This window comes from Bombina bombina, unplaced genomic scaffold (genome assembly GCF_027579735.1).
Source record: "Bombina bombina isolate aBomBom1 unplaced genomic scaffold, aBomBom1.pri scaffold_1270, whole genome shotgun sequence".
Taxonomy (NCBI): domain Eukaryota; kingdom Metazoa; phylum Chordata; class Amphibia; order Anura; family Bombinatoridae; genus Bombina; species Bombina bombina.
The window spans coordinates 83-24,276 of record NW_026511473.1 but is presented as its reverse complement, the minus strand read 5'-3'; the positions used below and the strand labels follow the sequence as shown (position 1 = coordinate 24,276).

The 24,194-nt window shown below is 39.7% G+C and overlaps 1 protein-coding gene across 1 annotated transcript in view; it reads left to right on the top strand.

Annotated features, from left to right (window-relative positions):
* The window catches only part of LOC128643766 (U3 small nucleolar RNA-associated protein 14 homolog A-like), a 60,241-nt gene extending 50,539 nt beyond the window's left edge, over positions 1–9,702 (top strand). Inside the window, 1 exon segment of the mRNA XM_053696583.1 lies at positions 9,120–9,702. Within this exon segment, the coding sequence (XP_053552558.1) occupies positions 9,120–9,395 (276 nt within the window). The 3' untranslated portion in view covers positions 9,396–9,702.
* The last annotated feature ends 14,492 nt before the right edge of the window (positions 9,703–24,194 follow it).

Sequence of the window (24,194 nt, the reverse complement as noted above, 5' to 3'; positions counted from 1 at the left end):
TTCCGTTTGAACCTCTACATTCCATAGATATCAAGTTACTATCTTGGAAAGTTTTGTTTTTGGTAGCTATTTCTTCTGCTAGAAGAGTTTCTGAATTGTCTGCTTTGCAGTGTAATTCACCTTACCTGGTGTTCCATGCAGATAAGGTCGTTTTACGTACCAAACCTGGTTTTCTTCCAAAAGTGGTTTCCAATAAGAATATTAACCAGGAAATAGTTGTTCCTTCTCTGTGTCCTAATCCAGTTTCTATCAAGGAACGTCTGTTGCACAATCTTGATGTAATTCGTGCTTTAAAGTTCTATCTAAAAGCAACTAAAGACTTCAGACAAACATCGTCCTTGTTTGTCGTCTATTGTGGCAAGAGGAGAGGTCAAAAGACGACTGCGACCTCTCTGTCCTTCTGGCTGAAAAGCATCATCCGGTTGGCTTATGAGACTGCTGGAAGGCAGCCCCCTGAACGAATTACATCTCACTCTACTAGAGCTGTGGCTTCCACATGGGCTTTCAAGAATGAAGCGTCTGTTGAACAGATCTGTAAGGCAGCGACTTGGTCTTCACTTCATACATTTGCCAAATTTTACAAATTCGATACTTTTGCTTCTTCGGAGGCTATTTTTGGGAGAAAGGTTTTACAAGCAGTGGTGCCTTCCGTTTAGGTTACCTGACTTGTTCCCTCCCTTCATCCGTGTCCTAAAGCTTTGGTATTGGTTCCCACAAGTAAGGAAGCCGTGGACCGGATACACCAATGTAGGAGAAAACAGAGTTTATGTTTACCTGATAAATTTCTTTCTCCTACGGTGTATCCGGTCCACGGCCCACCCTGGCTTTTTAGTCAGGTTTAAATTTATTTTTGTAAACTACAGTCACCACTGCAACCTATGGTTCTCCTTTTTTTCCTAACCGTCGGTCGAATGACTGGGGGGGGCGGAGCCTGAGGTGAGCTATATGGACAGCTCTGCTGTGTGCTCTCTTTGCCACTTCCTGTAGGGATTGAGAATATCCCACAAGTAAGGATGAAGCCGTGGACCGGATACACCGTAGGAGAAAGAAATTTATCAGGTAAACATAAATTCTGTTTTTGTCATTGCTAGTGGGACTTGTTATACTATAGCCATGGACTTAGAACAGGATCAGTCCATCTCTATGGATAAATGTTTACTATGTTTATAGGCCCAAATTGTTCTGCCTATGCAATTTTGCTCCTCCTGTTTAACTAAAATTTTAAAATGTAAGGAAAAGGTACTCCCTTCTAAACCAACTGTATCTCAGGATAATGCTGTGCGTGACATACCTCAGCTTTCTCCTCAAACGTCCCAAGCCTTAATTGTTTCTCATACTGTGCCTTCTGTGTCCTCTCATCAACCTAGGGGTGTTTATTTACCTGGGGATTTTGCAGCTCAGATTTCTTTTGCAGTATTGGCGGCGCTGTCCGCTTTCCCTTCCTTGGGTAAGCATAAGAGAAAATCTAAACATTTTCCTGATAGTAAGGCTTCTGACATTAAGTCTGCATTAGTCAATATTTCTGAGGAAAATAATTCAGTAGCTTCTGAAGATGAAATCTCAGACTCTGACACTTTAGCAGAAAAATCTTCAGAATCTGAAGAGGTTAATTTTAGATTTAAGCTTGAACACTTCTGGTTACTACTGAAGGAGGTTTTAGCTACTTTGGACGACTCTGAACCTTCGGTTGCTGTCAACCCCACAAAGTCTTCTAAATTGGATAGAGTTTATGATTCTCCATCTTCTGAGGAGGTTTTTCCTGTTCCAAGGAATATGTCTGAAATTATAGCTCAGGAATGGTATAAGCCAGGGGTTCCTTTTTTCCCTTCACCTTTTTTTAAGATTTTCCGGTTGCTGACTCTATTCGTGACTCATGGCGCACTGTTCCTAAAGTAGAAGGAGCTATTTCTACGCCTGCTAAGAGAACAACCATTCCTATAGAGGATAGTTGCTCTATTAAGGATCCAATAGATAAGAAGCAAGAGTCTTGCTTAAAAAAAGATGTACATCCATCAAGGATTACAGTGGCAACCTAAGCGAGTTTTGCCATGGTTGCGGGAGCAGCATCTTATTGGTGCGATGCCTTGTCTGGTTTTATTGCAGAGGAAACTACTGTAGAGGAGATCCAAGATATGATCAATGCTCTCAAACCGGCCAATACTTTATCTGTGATGCCAACATGCAGATATTTAGACTAGCTTCACTGTACTAGCCCGCAGAGCTCTGGTTAAAATCCTGGTCAACTGATGTCTCCAAGACCAAGCTTTTGGCTTTACCTTATAAGGGTAAAACTCTGTTTGGACCTGGTCTGGCTGAAATCATTCCTGAGATTACAGGTGGAAAGCGATCTTTCCTTCCTCAGGACAAGAAGAATAGACCTAGGGGTCGACAGACGTCTAATTTCTTTAAGGGACAAAAGTCCTCTTCTTCCAGACCAATCGAGGTCCAATTGGAAATCCAGCCAGCCCTGGATCAAGGGAAAACAAAACAAAAAAAACCTTCCGCTGATTCTAAATCCGCATGAAGGCCCCCCCCGATCCGATTTTGGATCAGGTGGGGGGCAGACTTTCTCTTTTTCGGCAGGCTTGGATAAGCAATGTCCCAGATCCATGGCGGTGGACATGGTATTCCAGGGTATACAAAATATGATTCAAGTGTTACCCTCCAAGGGGCAGATTTTGCCTGTCAAGATTATCCACAAACCAGGTAAAGAGAGAGGCCTTCTTAAATTAGGTGAAGGACCTATCCTCCCTGGGAGTTATTGTACCAGTCCCTCAAGTTCTAGGATTGTATTCAAATCTATTTGTGGTTCCCAAAAAGGAGGGAACTTTTTATCCCATCCTAGATCTAAAGTATCTAAATAAATTCCTTAGGGTTCCGTCCTTCAAGATGGAAACTATTCATTCCATTCTTCCATTGGTCCAGGAAGGTCAATTTATGACAATAGACCTGAAGGACGCTTATGTACACGTTCCCATTCACAGGGATCATTACCAGTTTCTAAGGTTTGCCTTTCTGGACATACATTTCCAGTTTGTTGCCCTTCCGTTTGGTCTTGCCACAGCTCCCAGAATATTCACAAAGGTTCTGGGAGCACTGTTGGCAGTGATCAGATCCTAGGGGATTGCTGTGGCACCTTATCTAGACGATATCCTGGTTCAGGCATCATCTTTTCAACTAGCAAAATCTCATACAGAGATGTTGTTTTTTCTACGTTCTCACAGGTGGAAGATGAATTTGGAAAAGAGTTATCTAGTTCCATCTACAAAGGTGTGTTTCCTAGGGACAATCCTAGATTCCCTGTCCATGAAGATTTTCCTGACAGAGGTCAGAAAATCTAAACTTCTTGCTTCCTGCCTTTTCCTCTAGTCTGCTTTGCGTCCATCAGTGGCTCAATGCATGGAGGTGATTGGTTTGATGGTGACTTCGATGGACATCATTCCTTTCGCTTGGTTCCATCTGTGACAGCTGCAGCTTTGCATGCTCTGTCAATGGAATGGAGACCATGCAGATTTATCGCAGAGGATAAATCTGGACCCTCTAACGAGAAACTCTCTCGTGTTGAATTTCACAGGACCATCTTTCTCTGGGCACTTGCTTCCTGGATGATTGTGACTACGGACGCCAGCCTTTCAGGCTGGGGAGCTGTTTGGGGTTCTCTGAAGGCTCATGGCCTGTGAGTCTTCTTTTCCCATAAACATCTTGGAGTTGAGAGTAATCTTCAATGCCCTGTCAGCGTGGCCTCAATTATCTTTAGTCCGGTTTATCAGATTCCAGTCGGACAACATCACCTCAGTCGCTTATATCAACCACCATGGAGGAACTCTGAGTTCCTTAGCCATGAAGGAGGTGACTCGCATTCTGCTGTGGGCGGAAGCTCACCACTGTCTCCTACCTGCCATCCACATTCCGGGAGTTGACAATTGAGAGGCAGATTTTCTGAGCAGACAGACCTTTCCTCCCGGGGAGTGGACTCTCCATCCGGAAGTGTTCTCTCAGATAACCCTCAGGTGGGGGGTTCCGGAGCTGGCTCTGATGGCGTCCCATCAAAACGTCAAAGTACAGTTCAAGGTCAAGAGATCCTCAGGCTGTTCTAATAGATGCTCTAGCTGTTCCTTGGATGTTCTCTCTGACATATCGGTTTCCTACGTTTACTCTCCTTCCACGAGTCATTGCTTGTATCAATCAGGAGAGAGCATCAGTAATCCTAATAGCTCCAGCATGGCCTCGCAGGATATGGTTCGCGGATCTAGTAAGGATGTCATCTCTTACCCCTTGGAGGTTACCTTTGAGGAAGGGCCTTCTAATTCAGGGCCCTTTCCTCCATCCAAATCTGGATTCTCTGAAGCCGACTGCTTGGAGATTGAACGCCTAGTTCTGTCTAGGCGTGGTTTTTCGGAAGCAGTCATTGATACTATGCTTCAGGCTCGCAAATCTGTTACTCGCAAGATTTACCATAAAGTATGGCTTAAAAATCTTTATTGTTGCGAATCTAAGGGTTTCTCCTGGAGCCGGGTGATTATTTTATATTTACTTCGGGATGGCCTGGAGAAAGGTTTGTCAGTCAGTACTTTGAAGAGTCAGATTTCTGCATTATCTTTTCTTTTGCACAAACGTCTGGCAGACTTACCAGATGTAAAAGCTTGTGTACAGGCCCTGGTCAGAATCAGGCCTGTATTTAAACCTGTTGCTCCTCCTTGGAGCCTTAATCTAGTTTTTAAAGTTTTTTTGCAGCAGACTCCGTTTGAGCTGATGCATGTTGTTAATATAAAATTGTTATTGTTTCTCCTTGCTATTTCTTCCGCTCACAGAGTTTGAGCTTTGAGCTCTGCAGTGTGATTCCCCGTACCTTATCTTTCATGCAGATAAGGCGGACCTTCGTACTAAATTGGGGATTCTCCCTAAAGTGGTGTCGGATCGAAACATTAATCAGGAAATTGTTGTTCCTTCTTTTTGTCCTAATCCTCCTCCTTCATAAGGAACGTCTTTTGCATAACTTGGATGTTGTGCACGCTCTAAAGTTTTACTTACAAGCTTCTAAAGATTTTTGGCAGTCTTTTGTCCTGTTTGTTTTCTCTGGAAAACATAAGGGTCAGAAGGCCACTTCTGCTACTCTTTCTCTCTCGTTGAGACGTTTGATTCATTTTGCTTATGAGAATGCTGGACAGCAGCCTCCTTAGAGAATTATGGCTTATTCCACTAGAACTGTCTCCTCTTCTTGGACTTTCAAAAATGAAGCTTCTGTGGAACAGATTTGCATGGCGGCTACATGGTTCTCTCTGCATACTTTTCCAAATTCTACAAATTTGATACTTTTGCCTCGGCTATGGCTTCTTTTGGGAGAAAGGTTCTTCAAGTGGTGGTGCCTTCTGTTTAGGTCCTCCTGCCTTGGTCTCCCTCCCTATTCATTCCGTGTCCTCTAGCTTGGGTATTGGTTCCCACTAGTAATTGGAATGCCGTTGTGGACTCTCCATGCCATAGGAAAGAAAACAAAATTTATGCTTACCTGATAAATTCCTTTCTTTCCGGGCATGGAGAGTCCACGACCCAGCCCTCTCTTTAATTATAATTTGGCAGTTTTGTTTTAGTAAACCTCAGGCACCTTTTCACCCTTGTGTTTCTTCTTTTTCCATTTTCCTTTGGCTGAATGACTGGGGATTATGGGTAAGGGAAGTTACACTCAACAGCTTTGCTTGGGTGCTCTTTGCCTCCTCCTGCTGGCCAGGAGTTGAGTAGCCCATTAGTAATTGAAATGCTAAAGAAATTTATCAGGTAAGCATACATTTTGTTATTCTCAGACTAGTCTTTTCTTTGTTTTCTAGCATTTATTTAGTGTATAAAGGGACATTAAGCCCAAACATTTTCTTTAATGATTCAAAAAGAGAATACAATTTTAAACAACATTCAAATTTACTTCTATTGTCTAATTTGCTTTATTCTTTAGATATCCTTTGTTGAATAAATAGAAATGCACATTGGTGAGCCAATCACACAAGGCATCTATGTGCAGTGACCAATCAGCAGCTACTGAGCCTATCTATATATGCTTTTCAGCAAAGAATATCAAGAAAATTAAGCAAATTAGATAATAGAAGTAAATTAGAAAGTTGTTTAAAATTGCATGTTATTTCTAAACCATGAAAGAAAATTTTTGGGTTTAATGTCCCTTTAATGTTCCTTTTAAAAAAAGCAAATAACTAGAGAGACAAGGAGAGGAGGAAAACATTAGTTCACAGAAAAATATGATTACGGCAGGGAATGCTGAAACGTGTAAGACTGTTTCTCTTGCATCCCTGTATTTTGATTGATCGTTCCTATTTTTTTTTTTTTTTTAATTTATAGTTTTTATTATTTTCTTAAGTAAAATATCCCATCATATACATTCAAAAAATCAATATAAAGATAGAAACTAAAGAAAACAAATAAGGACAAAAACATAAAATAGACTCTGTACAGTTCAAGTCATAATAAGTCTTTCATACAATTCAAATAATACAATATCGCCCACTTTATATTATGTCATAATTATAACACTTGAAGAACCTAATAGCATCCTTGGCCATAAAAAAACAAAGAGATATTGTAGATTCTGTACAGTTCAAATTAAAGTGGGCTATTCGGATCATACAATTTTACCTGGTTTATGATAATATAATTATAATATTATGATAATATAATTGATACATTTAACACATTCATACATTCATATGGCCTGCAACACAATCTGAGCAAAAGCATAAAAAAGAATCCTCAACTCTGTACCAAATCTGTACAAACAGGCCATATGTGTACCATTCAAATAATACATTATACCATTTTATAATAATAATAAACGCTCACTAGGACCTATAACCACATCTAAAAAACAAAAAAAAAAGCAAGAAGGGGAAAAGGCTCATACTTAACAACTCTTCTACCACCCTCTCTCACCTCATACAACCCTGAAACACCCATCTAATCAGCAACTAATATTTTCTAAATCTCTATCCGAGCCCGCTATCTGGGAAGTGGCAAGCAATATATGTTTTGTAGGACATAGTCTGAATTAACAAGCGGCGTAACTAATTGCCTTTGTGCTACCTCTGGAAGAGTTTTAATAACCCCAATCTATTTTTTAAAGAACACATCCAATTGATGACTTAGGGTTTTGTAAGTTATTTTGTTTCAGTGTGATGTGGGAAATCAATATTTTTTTTTTTTTAAACTCAGTAAATTTAGGAGCCTGCCGCTCTCTCCATGTTCGTAGGATTAGTTTCCGAGCTAAAAGCATAATTGTATTAATTAAATTTATCATTTTTATGTCTACCCGTATGTTTAACCAAAAAGAAAACATTTTGTTGGATGATATCAAAGTCTAACAATACTACTGTATTCATCTCATAGTTTGTCTTAGACCAATATTGATCAATATTTATCAATGTTTGGGCATGACTCAAGGTTTATCTGTAATTTTTAAACTATCTTCTATATCTTGAGAGCTAATATTTGGAAAATACTTAATCCATTTAGTTTGTATATATTCTAACTGTTACAGAGGTGTGGAAAGAATTCAGAATAGCATAGAAAGGGGAAATAGTGTATATACCTTCTTGATATAGTTTGTTTCTACTCAGAAGAGCCCCCAGTGACTAATCTAGACTATATTTGTTTTTTAAATCTAAAATATAATGCCTCAACTGGAGGTAAGCATAAAAATCCCTCTTAGCTCATCCATCTTTAAGGGAGATATCAGCGAAAGTTTAGAGTACCAAATCAGGCCTTATCAATTGTTTGACCCATTTTAAGCCTTGGATGCCCAGTCTCTAAATACTATGTTAGTAGAGCCAGGTGAAAAATTAGGGTTACCTCCAATTGAAAGAAATTCAGTGGCATACGGGGTACATTGGATCGCTAAACCAATAGCTTGAACTATATTACTGAAAGTTAGTAAATTGGATACATTACATGGCAAATGCTTTCTAGGACAATGGATAATTGCTTTCAAATCAAATGGCGCTATCATATTAGATTTGCACTGGAAGAATGAGACCTTTTCCTTCTCCCTAATCCAATCAACCGCAATTTTAAGTAAGGCCACTAAATTATATGGTATTATTTTCGAAAAGGACAACCCTGCAGCTAATCTAGGGTTCGTCAGCAGATAGAGAGCTATGCGTGCTTCTGCCCTTTTCCATATGAACTTCGTACAAATTTTATTAACTTGTAAGATTATTGTAAGAATACTGGGATATTTTGTAACAAGTATAATATTTTGGGGAACAGAATGGACTTTATTAATATGACCCGGCTGAGAGAGATTGGTAAATTCATCCAATTTTCCCCTACATTCCCTTAAAAATTTAGGAAAATGTAAATTATACTTAATATTATACGTAGGTAGTTAATCTGGTTGGTTTCTCTAAAGGGATGGTTAATCGTGCAATGCGTTGGTTTTACTATCCATAATCGTTTTGATTTTGACAGGTTAACTTTATAGCCAGAAATGGCACCAAAGAGATGAATATCAAGCAAACAGTCTTTGTAGACATTTTTTTTAAAGTGCTTAAGAGTAATAACAGGTCATCTGCATATAGAGAGAGTACAAACTTCTTTCCCCCTAGATAGATTTTGTCGTAGAAGAATTGCTAGGGTTTCTAACGAAATATTTAAAAGCAGCGGAGGTAGCAGACAACTATGCCTAGTGCCTCTTTGTAGGCAGAGGTGTTCCGTATACATGCCGTTTATAATGACTGCTCTTCCTATTTAATGCCTTTTAACTATGTGCAATTTGCGAATAAAGTTGAGAGCAGATCCTTTCATAATTTTTTGTTCTTAGTTTATTCACACAAAACAATTTTTTAATGCAAAAAGAAACCTGTACTGTAATAGAAGCTTGAGCTGTGAATAACTTGTGTATTTAACTTGAACCAAATATTTTTAAACTTTTTGCCTTTTTTTTTTTTTTATATGTAGTATTTCATTTGTGCCGTTGGGTAATTTCTTTAATTTTTCATTGTTTAAAGTTAATGCTGATAAATTATGAATATTTGTATATCTTGCAAAGTAAAATATTTAGGACTTTAAGAGACTGCCTGCTACATAACATGTTTCAGATTATTGTCTGGCTGCTTGCTTTGTAGGTAAACGAACTCCCGTTTCCATTCTGCACTAAAAATCAATTTGAGAGCACCATCCGCGCACCTATTGGTAATACATGGAACACACAGAGGTCTGTCCAGAAAATGACTGCTCCTCGGCTTATTACTAAAAAAGGCCACATCATTAAACCCATAACCGAAGAGGTTTTCCAGAAGAATACAACAACCAAAAAGCCAGAAGTTGAACTCTTCAAGCCAAAACCTCAGTCTAAGCATCATCCTCACAAAGGACAGAAGAGGAAAAAGCAGGCACCATAAGTTTTATTAATGAGTGAGGTGCTTGTAAAGTTTTCCGGGACAGTAGACTTGGGGCATATAGCAAACAGATTTGTAACATACCATCCTTAAAACTGAAATGTGCACAGTGAGGCCCATTGCCATCAGGGCCAAAAGACAAGTTTAAGACTGTAATTTTCAGCAAAGAACTTTTGTGGAAGATAATGATCACCTAAAACTTGGATATTTGATAGAGAATGGGAAATCACTGTATATACACATTTCAATGGTTGTAATAGTTATGTACCCTGGTTAATCGGGATTCATAAAAATATATTTTTAAGTGTAATTTATATACATCAGTGGCTCCATTTCTAACTCTACAAGTCTTATTTTCCCTTTTTGTGTATGTATATGTGTAAATCTATTAAGCTGCATTTGCACTTTTTTCATCAATGTCGAGAAGGTTTGCATAATGGAGCCTGCTGCCTCGTATTTAGGAAATGGCTTCTTTTACCTTAGAGGTGGGGAGATCAGTCACTAACTTATTCGGGGTGATGGACATTCTCTGCTGTAGCGCAATTGGTTGCTCCGGATCAAGGGGCGGAATTGCACCAGAAATATCTTGTGCAATATTAACTTTCACCAAACGATTGCAGGCGAACAGGTTAACTACTTGCAAACCTGTCCCCCTGCCTTCTTGATAAAGTTTGCCCATTATATATGTAAATATAAACACATTTAATAATCATTTCTTGAGGGATGATGCATTCCCTTCCTCCACACACACACAGACAAAAATATTGACCACATAACTTGTTACAATTTCATTAGAGGTTATAAATGTATTCACGCTTTTATTAACTTTGCAAATCATATTTGGTACAGCTAACTTTTCTTATACAATTATGTAATAACTACACATCAGCTGGTAACATGCCTTTTGTGCTGACAGATGTGGGCACTAATGTTGGTTAAAAAAAAAAGAACCAAACCTTTTTTTTTTTTTATGAAATTTCAGAATTTTTTTTGGGGGTGGTTTTGTTAGAGTTCTTAAAACCTCACAATTAGTAAATGAGAATCGTAAGAAAACCATTATTTGCATTTTTTTCCATCTTGCAATTGAGGAGTAGAAGTAAAGTATAATGCATACATTTTTAAACTAAACAGAATTCTCATTTCACAGATAAGTGACATTCCATTTCAACAATGCCTTCACACCTACTCTTGGCCAAACTCAGTAACTAAGTGACATTAAAAAAAAAAAAAAAAATAATAATAATAATAATATATATATATATATATATATATATATATATATATATATATATATATATATAAAATGCTTTGGCACCAAGAAAGCATCATATACAAAATGCTATTTATTTTAACTGTGATTCAGTTCTCCCATTTATTTGGATACCTGCAAATATAAGCTCAGAGAAACATGGATATATAAGTCCTTATATCAATTTTCAGCTACTCGTTGCTGCCAGGTGATTATATCTATGGCCATACACATGACGGCTATAAGGATATGGAACCCCTTATTTAATTAATGGCAAACTTTTTTTATTTTTAATTAAGGATTTTTATATGATATATTACTATGGGGAGGTAGTGAAAAAAAGTTGTTAAACCTCTTAAATGGACACTTAAGTCAAAATTAAACTTTCATTATTCAGATAGAGCATGCAATTTTAAACGACTTTTCAATTTACTTCCATTTACAAAATGTGCAGTCTTTTTATATTTAAACTTTTTCAGTCACCATCTCCTACTGAGCGTGTGCAATAATTCACAGAAGAAACATATATGCATTTGTGATTGGCTAATGGCTGTCACATGGTACAGGGGGAGTGGAAACGGACATAACTTTTAAAATTGTCAGAAAAAAAAAAATCTACTCATTTGAAGTTCAGACTAAGTGCTATTGCATTGTCTTTTATCATGCATTTCTCTTGTTAAGTGTATCCAGTCCACGGATCATCCATTACTTGTGGGATATGTTACCTTCCCAACAGGAAGTTGCAAGAGGATCACCCACAGCAGAGCTGCTATATAGCTCCTCCCCTCACATGTCATATCCAGTCATTCTCTTGCAACCCTCAACATAGATGGAGGTCGTGAGAGGAGTGTGGTGTTTTATACTTAATTAATTCTTCAATCAAAAGTTTATTTTTAAATGGCACCGGAGTGTGCTGTTTTTTTCTCAGGCAGTATTCAATCAAAAGTTGGTTATTTTTAAATGGCACCGGAGTGTGCTGTTTTTTTCTCAGGCAGTATTTGGAAGAAGAATCTGTCTGCGTTTTCTATGATCTTAGCAGAAGTAACTAAGATCCACTGGCTGTTCTCACACATTCTGAGGAGTGGGGTAACTTCAGAAAGGGAATGGCGTGCGGGGTCTCCTGCAACTAAGGTATGTGCAGTAAAATATTTTTCTAAGGAATGGAATTGACTAAGAAAATACTGCTGATACCGAAGTAATGTAAGTAAAGCCTTAAATGCAGTGCAGAGCGACTGGTATCAGGCTTATTAACGTATGTGCAGTAAAATAATTTTCTAAGGAATGGAATTTGACTAAGAAAATGCTGCTAATACTGAAGTAATGTAGTAAAGCCTTAAATGCAGTAGAAGCGACTGGTATCAGGCTTATCAATAGAGATACATACTCATTAAAAAAGGATGTTTAAAACGTTTGCTGGCATGTTTAATCATTTTTTGAGGTACTTTGGTGATAAAACTTATTGGGGCATAATTTTTTCCACATGGCTGACTTATTTTCTGCATAGAAACAGTTAACTGAGGCTTCCCACTGTTGTAATAATGAGTGGGAGGGGCCTATTTTAGCGCTTTTTTGCGCAGTAAAAATTCAGACTCAGTCTTCCTGCTTCTTCCTGCATGATCCAGGACGTCTCTAGAGAGCTCAAGGGACTTCAAAAGTCATTTTGAGGGAGGTAATCAGTCACAGCAGACCTGTGACAGTGTGTTTGACTGTGTTAAAAACGTTTTTTTCTTTATTGATTATCCGTTTTGGGTTTTAAGGGGTTAATCATCCATTTGCAAGTGGGTGCAATACTCTGCTAGCTTAATTCATTTACTGTGAAAATTTGGTTGCTATAACTGATTTGGTTCATTGTTATTTCAACTTGAGATAGGTTTTGTGCTTCTTAAAGGCGCAGTAGCGTTTTTTATATTGCTTGTAAACTTATTTTAAAGTGTTTTCCAAGCTTGCTAGTCTCATTGCTAGTCTGTTTAAACATGTCTGACACAGATGAATCTGTTTGTTCATTATGTTTGAAGGCCAGTGTGGAGCCCCATAGAAATATGTGTACTAAATGTATTGATTTTACTTTAAATAATAAAGGTCAGTCTTTATCTATAAAAGAATTATCACCAGACAACGAGGGGGAAGTTATGCCGACTAACTCTCCTCACGTGTCAGTACCTTCGCCTCCCGCTCAGGAGGCGTGTGCTAATGTGGCGCCAAGTACATCAGAGACGCCCATAGCAATTACTTTGCAGGACATGGCTACAATTATGAATAATACCCTGACAGAAGTATTATCTAGGTTGCCAGAATTAAGAGGCAAGCGCGATAGCTCTGGGATTAGGACAGAGCACGCTGGTGCTGTGAGAGTCATGTCCGATACTGCGTCGCAGTTTGCAGAACATGAGGACGGAGAACTTCATTCTGTGGGTGACTGATCTGATCCAGGGAAACTGGATTCAGAGATCTCTAATTTTAAATTTAAGCTTGAGAACCTCCGTGTATTGCTAGGAGAGGTTTTAGCTGCTCTGAATGACTGTAACACAGTTGCAATTCCAGAGAAATTGTGTAGGCTGGATAGATACTATGCGGTGCCGGTGTGTACTGACGTTTTTCCTATACCTAAAAGGCTTACAGAAATTATTAGCAAGGAGTGGGATAGACCCGGTGTGCCCTTTTCCCCACCTCCTATATTTAGGAAAATGTTTCCAATACGCCACTACACGGGACTTATGGCAGACGGTCCCTAAGGTGGAGGGAGAAGTTTCTACTTTAGCAAAGCGTACCACTATCCCGGTGGAGGATAGTTGTGCTTTTTCGGATCCAATGTATAAAAAATTAGGTTACCTTAAGAAAATGTTTGTTCAACAAGGTTTTATCTTGCAGCCCCTTGCATGCAATTGCGCCTGTCACTGCTTCTGCGGCATTCTGGTTTGAGTCTCTAGAAGAGGCCATTCACACAGCTCCATTGGATGAAATTATGGACAAGCTTAAAGCACTTAAGCTAGCTAATGCATTTGTTTCTGATGCCATTGTACATTTAACTAAACTAACGGGTAAGAACTCCGGATTCGCCATCCAGGCGCGGAGAGCGCTATGGCTTAAATCCTGGTCAGCTGACATGACTTCTAAATCTAAATTACTTAATATTCCTTTCAAGGGGCAGACCTTATTCGGGCCTGGCTTGAAAGAAATTATTGCTGACATTACTGGAGGTAAGGGTCATACCCTTCCTCAGGACAGGGCCAAATCAAAGGCCAAACAGTCTAATTTTCATGCCTTTCGAAATTTCAAGGCAGGAGCAGCATCAACTTCCTCCGCTCCAAAACAGGAAGGAACTGTTGCTCGTTACAGACAGGCCTGGAAAACTAACCAGTCCTGGAACAAGGGCAAGCAGGCCAGAAAACCTACTACTGCCCCTAAGACAGCATGAAGGAACGGCCCCCTATCCGGAAACGGATCTAGTGGGGGGCAGACTTTCTCTCTTCGCCCAGGCGTGGGCAAGAGATGTTCAGGATCCCTGGGCGTTGGAGATCATATCTCAGGGATATCTTCTGGACTTCAAAGCTTCTCCTCCTTGAGGGAGATTCCATCTATCAAGGTTATCAAAAAATCAGATAAAGAAAGAGGCATTCCTACGCTGTGTACAAGACCTCCTAGTAATGGGGGTGATCCACCCTGTTCCGCGGTCGGAACAAGGGCAGGGATTTTACTCAAATCTGTTTGTGGTTCCCAAGAAAGAGGGAACCTTCAGACCAATCTTGGACTTAAAGATCTTAAACAAATTCCTAAGAGTTCCATCATTCAAAATGGAAACTATTCGAACCATCCTACCCATGATCCAAGAGGGTCAGTACATGACCACAGTGGACTTAAAGGATGCCTACCTTCACATACCGATTCACAAAGATCATTATCGGTACCTAAGATTTGCCTTTCTAGACAGGCATTACCAGTTTGTAGCTCTTCCCTTCGGGATAGCTACGGCCCCAAGAATCTTTACAAAGGTTCTGGGCTCACTTCTGGCGGTTCTAAGACCGCGAGGCATAGCGGTGGCTCCGTATCTAGACGACATCCTGATACAGGCGTCAAGCTTTCAAATTGCCAAGTCTCACACAGAGATAGTTCTGGCATTTCTGAGGTCGCATGGGTGGAAGGTGAACGTGGAAAAGAGTTCTCTATCACCACTCACAAGAGTCTCCTTCCTAGGGACTCTTATAGATTCTGTAGAGATGAAAATTTACCTGACGGAGTCCAGGTTATCAAAACTTCTAAATGCTTGCCGTGTCCTTCATTCCATTCCACGCCCGTCAGTGGCTCAGTGCATGGAAGTAATCGGCTTAATGGTAGTGGCAATGGACATAGTGCCATTTGCGCGCCTGCATCTCAGACCGCTGCAATTATGCATGCTAAGTCAGTGGAATGGGGATTACTCAGATTTGTCCCCTCTACTAAATCTGGATCAAGAGACCAGAGATTCTCTTCTCTGGTGGCTGTCTCGGGTCCATCTGTCCAAGGGCATGACCTTTCGCAAGCCAGATTGGACGATTGTAACAACAGATGCTAGCCTTCTAGGTTGGGGCGCAGTCTGGAACTCCCTGAAGGCTCAGGGATCGTGGACTCAGGAGGAGAAACTCCTCCCAATAAATATTCTGGAGTTAAGAGCAATATTCAATGCTCTTCTAGCTTGGCCTCAGTTAGCAACACTGAGGTTCATCAGATTTCAGTCGGACAACATCACGACTGTGGCTTACATCAACCATCAAGGGGGAACCAGGAGTTCCCTAGCGATGTTAGAAGTCTCAAAGATAATTCGCTGGGCAGAGTCTCACTCTTGCCACCTGTCAGCGATCCACATCCCAGGCGTGGAGAACTGGGAGGCGGACTTTCTAAGTCGCCAGACTTTTCATCCGGGGGAGTGGGAACTTCATCCGGAGGTGTTCGCTCAATTGATTCATCGTTGGGGCAAACCAGAACTGTATCTCATGGCGTCTCGCCAGAACGCCAAGCTTCCTCGTTACGGATCCAGGTCCAGGGACCCGGGAGCGGCGCTGATAGATGCTCTAGCAGCCCCTTGGGTTTTCAACATGGCTTATGTGTTTCCACCGTTTCCGCTGCTGCCTCGACTGATTGCCAAGATCAAACAGGAGAGAGCATTGGTGATTCTGATAGCGCCTGCGTGGCCACGCAGGACCTGGTATGCAGACCTAGTGGACATGTCGTCCTGTCCACCATGGTCTCTGCCTCTGAGGCAGGACCTTCTAATACAAGGTCCTTTCAACCATCCAAATCTAATTTCTCTGAGGCTGACTGCATGGAGATTGAACGCTTGATTCTATCAAAGCGTGGCTTCTCAGAGTCAGTTATTGATACCTTAATACAGGCACAGAAGCCTGTTACCAGAAAAATCTACCATAAGATATGGCGTAAATACTTATATTGGTGTGAATCCAAGAGTTACTCATGGAGTAAGGTTAGGATTCCTAGAATATTGTCCTTTCTACAAGAGGGTTTGGAAAAGGGCTTATCTGCTAGTTCGTTGAAGGGACAGATTTCTGCTCTGTCTATTCTTTTGCACAAGCGTCTGGCAGAAGTTCCAGACGTCCAGGCTTTTTGTCAGGCTTTGGCTTGGATTAAGCCTGTGTTTAAAACTGTTGCTCCTCCGTGGAGCTTAAACTTGGTTCTTAAAGTTCTTCAAGGTGTTCCGTTTGAACCCCTTCATTCCATTGATATTAAGCTTTTATCTTGATGGCTATTTCCTCGGCTCGAAGAGTCTCTGAGTTATCTGCCTTACATTGTGATTCTCCTTATCTGATTTTCCATTCAGATAAGGTAGTTCTGCGTACTAAACCTGGGTTTTTACCTAAGGTAGTTTCTAACAGGAATATCAATCAAGAGATTGTTGTTCCATCATTGTGCCCTAATCCTTCTTCAAAGAAGGAACATCTTTTGCATAATCTGGACGTAGTCCGTGCCCTGAAGTTCTATTTACAGGCAACTAAAGATTTTCGTCAAACTTCTTCCCTGTTTGTCGTTTACTCTGGACAGAGGAGAGGTCAAAAAGCTTCGGCAACCTCTCCTTTTGGCTTTGTAGCATAATACGTTTAGCCTATGAGACTGCTGGACAGCAGCCCCCTGAAAGGATTACAGCTCATTCTACTAGAGCTGTGGCTTCCACCTGGGCCTTTAAGAATGAGGCCTCTGTTGAACAGATTTGCAAGACTGCGACTTGGTCTTCGCTTCACACCTTTTCAAAATTTTACAAATTTGACACTTTTGCTTCTTCGGAGGCTGTTTTTGGGAGAAAGGTTCTACAGGCAGTGGTTCCTTCCGTTTAAGTTCCTGCCTTGTCCCTCCCATCATCCGTGTACTTTAGCTTTGGTATTGGTATCCCACAAGTAATGGATGATCCGTGGACTGGATACACTTAACAAGAGAAGACATAATTTATGCTTACCTGATAAATTTATTTCTCTTGTAGTGTATCCAGTCCAAGGCCCGCCCTGTCTTTTTAAGGCAGATCTAAATTTTAATTAAAACTCCAGTCACCACTGCACCCTATAGTTTCTCCTTTCTTGTTTTGTTTCGGTCGAATGACTGGATATGACATGTGAGGGGAGGAGCTATATAGCAGCTCTGCTGTGGGTGATCCTCTTGCAACTTCCTGTTGGGAAGGGAATATATCCCACAAGTAATCGATGATCCGTGGACTGGATACACTACAAGAGAAATAAATGTATCAGGTAAGCATAAATTATGTTTTTTTGATTATGCAAATCTATTGTGTTTTCGGATCCTTTAAATTAAACTAATGCTGTAATTGTTATTGTTTCATCAGCTGGATAGATGCAAGATCACTCATTTTAGGTTGTTGCTTTCTAATAAGGGTTCATGTGTCGTCATTTATACTGTGGGTTCAGCAGAGGAGCTACCCCATCCCCATAATGTGGTACATATGCCAATGATCCTTTCAGATGGTCATTTTTGTTAGGCTCTCTACTTTTAAGAGGAGACACTAGGAGTGCTGGAACCCCTTTTAGAATTTTGTTAATCTTAAAAGTCCCCTACATGATTACATATTTCATGACAATCAGCTGCCACCTAGAGAGCCACGAGATCAATCATTTTAGACGTTTTTTGTTTTTTTGCCATTTACCACCATGCATATTGTTTATTAGCTAATCTAGACAAAAATCTTGAGAGAGAGATTTTGTCACAACAATCTATAATCAAAATATAAATGCTTTGTATCAATAATACACGTAACCATATACAAATAATTTTCCAAACCCTTTGTGTCCCTCCCCACTTAACACTGTGTAACATACATACATATATATATATAATGTGTACAATAAAAAGGTGCTTATTATAACACCTTATCCAAATGTCCAAGCTGTCATATAACATATGGCCATACAGACAAATCAGCATAGCTGCACATACCTTTCTTATAATCACGTATACTCGGCGTCCTAGACTGCCATTGTGTGATTGTGTATGTGCATGGAACAGCTGCCGTTTGTTAAAAAATCCCTGCTGAAACCCTATTGGTTATGACTTCACATTGGACGTTACTAGGGTTCGTGTTGTTCTTCCACTGATCGCTCAGACCACATGGCAACATTGTATTCAAGCTTGTTAATATCTGCGGATACATTTTATCAACGGAATATGCTTTACTATTGATATAATGTTGAAAAAAGTATTACACCCCCTGCGCTAGATAAAAAAAATAGACTTGCGGGAGCGGAGCTTGCCGCAAAATCGAGAGGACACACTTTTGCTAAGCTCCGTGTACACAAACTAATAATTCCTACTAAATTAATATTTAAACAGCCAATCTCACCTCTAAATATCTCTGTACACTCCTCACCATGCTAGGAGTTTAGAGGCTTGACGTCTCTCGCTGGATCCAGCTGACTATTTTGCCAGAGTTCCCGACGACCAGCTAGCCCACATGGCGCATTACTGTTCAGCCTAGACACGCAAGAGGCCCTCACCCCATCCGGACATACCTCTACACTAACTAGAGGCCCACATGTATAATAAGGTGTCGGTTCTTGCCACCGTCACTCACGGAGGCCGCCTAACTTGACTTCTGGAGCATGCAAGTATAAGAATGGCGCTGATCATAGAAGAGGAACTTACTTCAGCTATACGCAAGCTTCTTATCTATCTGGACTGGAAAATGAGCAATTATTTTGGCAATCTCTCGTGACTAGTCCAGGGGGGAAGATGTGGATGACTCTGATCTGAACACAAAAGGTCTTGACCCTGGTGTGTCAGTGGATATGCAGGCAGCAGTAAATTCACCTACGATGGAGCATCCGCCAACTATAACACGGCCTGCTGACATACAGGCAGCACTGATGACAAGTAGCCATATTACTCCGGGAGGTCCTTGGTTCCTGACGGCTCTGTGGGAGGATGCGGCCAACCCCTCAGGGATCCGACACCATCTCACAGCCGCATTGACCCCCGGGCTGGAGCCAATGAGAGACAGTCCTGAATGAAGATACTAACGCTTCGATCTCTCCTCTTGGCCCCTTGTCCAACTTGCAGCTGGTGGAGTTGGAGGTCTCAGGATCTACGGTCCTTTGCAACTCTCACGGAATCCCTTTAATCAACCACCGTCTCACTATGACTCAGCTAAGAGTGTTTGTGACCCAGTCTACCCTGATAACCCCTACAGTGGTAAGGCTAGCTGATCCAGCTCCATCTCTGATGCTATGGATTATTTATACAATATCTCAAATGCAAGACTAGGACTAGGTTAAACTCAATTACACAATATATCCCTGCAGTTACCTTTGATCTGCAGCGGATACAACCAGTCTGTCTCCATGCTAGTACACACATGTTGATCTCTTGTTGGGGACTACTCTGCACTTATATTTCTGTAAGACATTTCATAAAACAACGTACTTAACATATGAACGAGAGTCCACTAATATGATGACTGTATGTTTGAATCTGTATGTGGCACTCTTAGCTGTTACATCTGAATAGAAATAGCCTTTTCTATTAGTTCACATGAGGTCCTAATTCTCCTCAGATTACCTAGCTGTATGACATTTAATTTAAATCTACTCAAAGCTGTATGACAATACCCTAGGTAAGTCCAATATAGCTTCACCCTGGGTCGTACTTCAACACTAACATGAGGCAAGATTGCGTATCCCTTAACTAAAAAAACTTATGTTAGCTTGAGGATTGGTGCCTTTATCCTGTCCAGATTGGTCTTACAGTCCTGTACACCTGTTCTTAGTATCTTAGACCGCAACTAATACAGGTCCTACTTAAGCTATATTAATTATGTCTATATCAAAACCGGTATTTCGTTTAATCCTTGATTTACCTAAAGATACATGAACATACCATAAGTACGCCACTATACCTTTATCCTAGGACATATACCAGTGCTAGTATGTTTCAGGTCATAGAGCAGTGGTCCCCTACCTATGTTAGTCATATTGGGATACTCATCTTGTACCCCTTATTTCTGGTTTTGACGCTACATGCTATAACCCAGTTCTTTTTCCCTATATAGGGGTTAATATATTTTTATACTACTCTTGTGCAAAAATATGTATGTATCATACTAATATTAACGCTCCCAAAAATAGTTATTTACTTCTCTCAACTGATACGTGTAAGATTGCTGCCCTCTTTTATATATTTAAGCCCCTTTGCAATTGCTACAAATATATGACCAGATTAATTTTAATCCTCCCCGGGTATGTGTACTTCACCCCTTGTATCTAGGGACTCCCCATTTTACCATCACCTATTTTGATGTATCATAGGCTAGCTAATATTTAGACTTTTTCTGGTTGAGTCTGTGACCCTGGGCCCGGCGGTACTACTACAGATGGACCTATATGCACACCCTACACTTTGAAACACCATTTGTATATTGCTCTACATATTTGCATCTCAGTGTCTTAATTAATCCTATATGTTGGGAGAACTCTCAGGTTATTAACCTCTTAAGGACATATGACAGAATTTTTCCGTCATAAAACAATTGAGCAAACTGAAAGCTGTGTCTTTAAAGGGTTAAGTAGACTCCTATCTGTACCTTGTCTAATGCAAAACATTATTTGTTTATTTCAGTATCTGTGACAATATAAAACTTGGGCTACTGGTGTGTTAGATATAAACTTGATATTTATTACATCCCACCCTATTTCCCACTTAAGCCTCATCACTTTTGTTAGGAGCCTAAAGAGGAACTTCATTCTTGGGAGTTAAGTTCTCCACATATCTGAACAGTTTCTAATACTTCTACATCAATCCGTACAGCAGGCATCCACCCCACAAAGTAGACATAGCTACCTCAATATTGAGCTACAATCATTTGATGCAGGGCATGGAACTACAGTTTAATACGTACGCTCTACCCTATTTATCCTTCTACATACCCCAGCCCTAACTTTACTCATCACAATTGGTTGATTACCCCAATGTCCTTTCATTATGGGCAGGTTACACAGCCCTCACTCAAGAATAGACCTGTCTTAGCCTCAAACGTATGGCCTATATAGCTCCATACACTCTCCTGTCCTCTCATCAACCTCTAGCATAGCTTATAAGAAAGCATAATCCATCCTCCGACACCTACAGCGCGATCCCACTCAAGACATAAAACTAGGGCCTAATGCATATGCACTTATTTAGCTAGCACTGCCCAGACCCCAATTTTCACCCCATTTACAATACTAGGTTGATTTCCCCTATGCCCTCTCATTATGCATATATAGGACAACCCTCACTTCTGAATAGGCCATCTCACCCTCAAGTATATAGTCCTTATAGCCCCATACACCCTCTGGCCCTCACACCGACCTTTGGCATAACTGGTAGGAATATGCACTTCTCCTCTGATACCCACATCTCGACTCCCTCAGTATACTCTCCCATCACCCTACTTGACATATTTACTGATACTCTAGGCTCTCTAATAAATATCTACTACTAACCACCCATTCCCCACCTATAGCTACCACAACTTCCCGCTAATATTCCAATGGGTCCATACCACTCTCCCAAAAATAAACACAGTGTCCTCTCCATCCATATTATATTTAAGGGTTTGATTAGAACTCACATTAATATATCCACCCTCCATTCCCCCCCCCCCAACTTAAAGCAGCTTTTGCCTGCTGACTCTCCCCTCTCAAGGTTTACATTAATACTCATATACTGTGAACACTCATTTAGACATGTAGGGTCTTTCTCCACCTACTCTACTCTCATGATATTTCTTAATTATACGCACCTACATCAGATTACTACCCCCTATGACAAACAGTATATGGTACACAGATAACAGTATATACTTAAAATTAGATTTTTCACTAATGTATCCGTTTACGTATCTATTACAAAACTCAAAAAGACCTGACTCTTAAAAATCATTTGGATTGTAATTTTTTTTTTGCTTCTGCTCCCATTGTAAGCGGATATACTCTGTTTTGATAATGGTTATGTTATCAAATCTCAATAAAAAAAGAAATTTGGAAAATAAAAGCATCCCCAATCCTATAGAATAGATACAAACAAATAACTATTGTGGGCTCCTTAAATCAGGCAGGTCCGCTGCATACAAAATATCTATAGACTATGCATACAAATAAAGTGAGCATATAATAAATGTATTGTATCAATATCAAGTATATAAATAAATAACAGAAATGGTGTATCATAACATAAATGAAAGTATAAAAACTGCTGCAGACTGAGACTAATGATAAAAACAGCGATGATTAAAAAGTCACGTTAAAAAAAACTTCCTATCTGCTACCTCTAGCTATGCAGAGCGTAGCAATATCCAAAGTTGTTAAGAAGTGATCTCAATGGAAAAACAATTTAGCAAAAACTCTGGAGGCAATGTATTATTGCAAAAAGTAGACAAAATAGTACCTTGTATTTGATCCATCGCTAAAATATGTGGAGTGCAATCAAACTCACAAACTTTCAGTGATAAGGGCGCAAGAAGTAAGCTGCCGAGCTCCCCTTCCACGCTGATCCCGGTGTTCTGTATTGAAAAGATTGACACTCACTCAGGGTATAGAGTACAGTGTCCTGTTCAGGACCCTTCTATGGATTATCCACACAGCAGCAACATGTTTCAGCTCACGCAGAGCCTTTTTCAAGCTAGAGGTAATCCTCTTCCATCCTCTTCTATTTCTACCAACTTGTTCTATTCAATGTGGTCATTCATTAGTCATGCAGGTGACTTAATTGATGCTGTTAACATTGATTCTTATATATGACAGAAATCTTTACATTTTGAATCCTTATATGATCACCGTATTTATAGAATTTCCAGTCACTCTATATTTCTTAAAAACACATTAATATTTGCATATAAATTCTTTGTTTATAAAAAGTTTTTTATGAAGATTATTAATGATATTTTATATAGTTTATTATTCTATGAAAAAAAAAAGAAAGTTTTAAACATAAGTTACGAATAGTGGATATATATACATTCATGTAGAAGATAGCTGAAGTTATTTGTCAATGGTCAGATACATTTAAAAACTAGGCTGACCATATTGCCACTTTAAGAAGGAACACATATGAAAAATACATATGTGAGGGTTCTTATACAAAACCATTTCTTTAAACAGCCCTGAAAACAGCCCTGACATATGTATTTTTCATATGTGTCCCTTTTTAAAGCGGCAATATGGTCAGCCTATTAAAAACACATATTTGCAAGTTATCTTAAAAAAACATGATACATCTATTTCTAAATTAAGGCCATTGAGGATAAGGGTTTCTAAATTAAAAATCCACCTTCCTTCCATTTGCAACAGATGTTTTTTATGGTCACCTCCTCTGCCCTTATCAAATAATTTAGCAATCCCAATATAGCTGAAATGTGGTAGATTTCCCCCTTTGCATTCCTTAAAGTGTCTAGGGACTGGTTATTCCTATCAGTGTCAGCATGTTCTATGGACCAGATGTGCTCTCGTATCCTTTCTCTAAGTGTTCTGGTTTATTCACCCACATATTGACTCCCACATTTACACTGGATAAGATATATCACATTTTTATCTGTGCATCTGATTACATTATCAATGTTGTATGATTTTCCAGTTACAGTGGAGGTAAAAGTAGAGGTTTTTCTAAAGTTCCTACAGGTTTTACAGCAATTGCATGTAAAAAAAACTTTAAAGGGATACCTTTTTTAAAGAAAGAAATTCTTCAGGATTCCGATAGAGCATGCAATTTTAAGCATCTTTCTAATTTACTCCTATTATCAATTTTTATTCGTTCTCTTGCTATCTATATTTGAAAAAAGCTTCTAAGGGGCCAGACAATTTTTGGGTTAGAACTCTGGACAGCACTTGTTTATTGGTGGGTGAATTTATCCACCAAACAGCAAAAACAACCAGGTTCACCAAAATTGGGCTGGCTTCTAAACTTACATTCTTGCTTTTCAATAAAGATACCAAGAGAGTGAAGAGAAATTGATAATAGGAGTAAATTAGCATGCTCTATCTGAATTATGAAAGAACAAAATTGGGTTCAGTATCCCTTTAAGTTTATTCCCT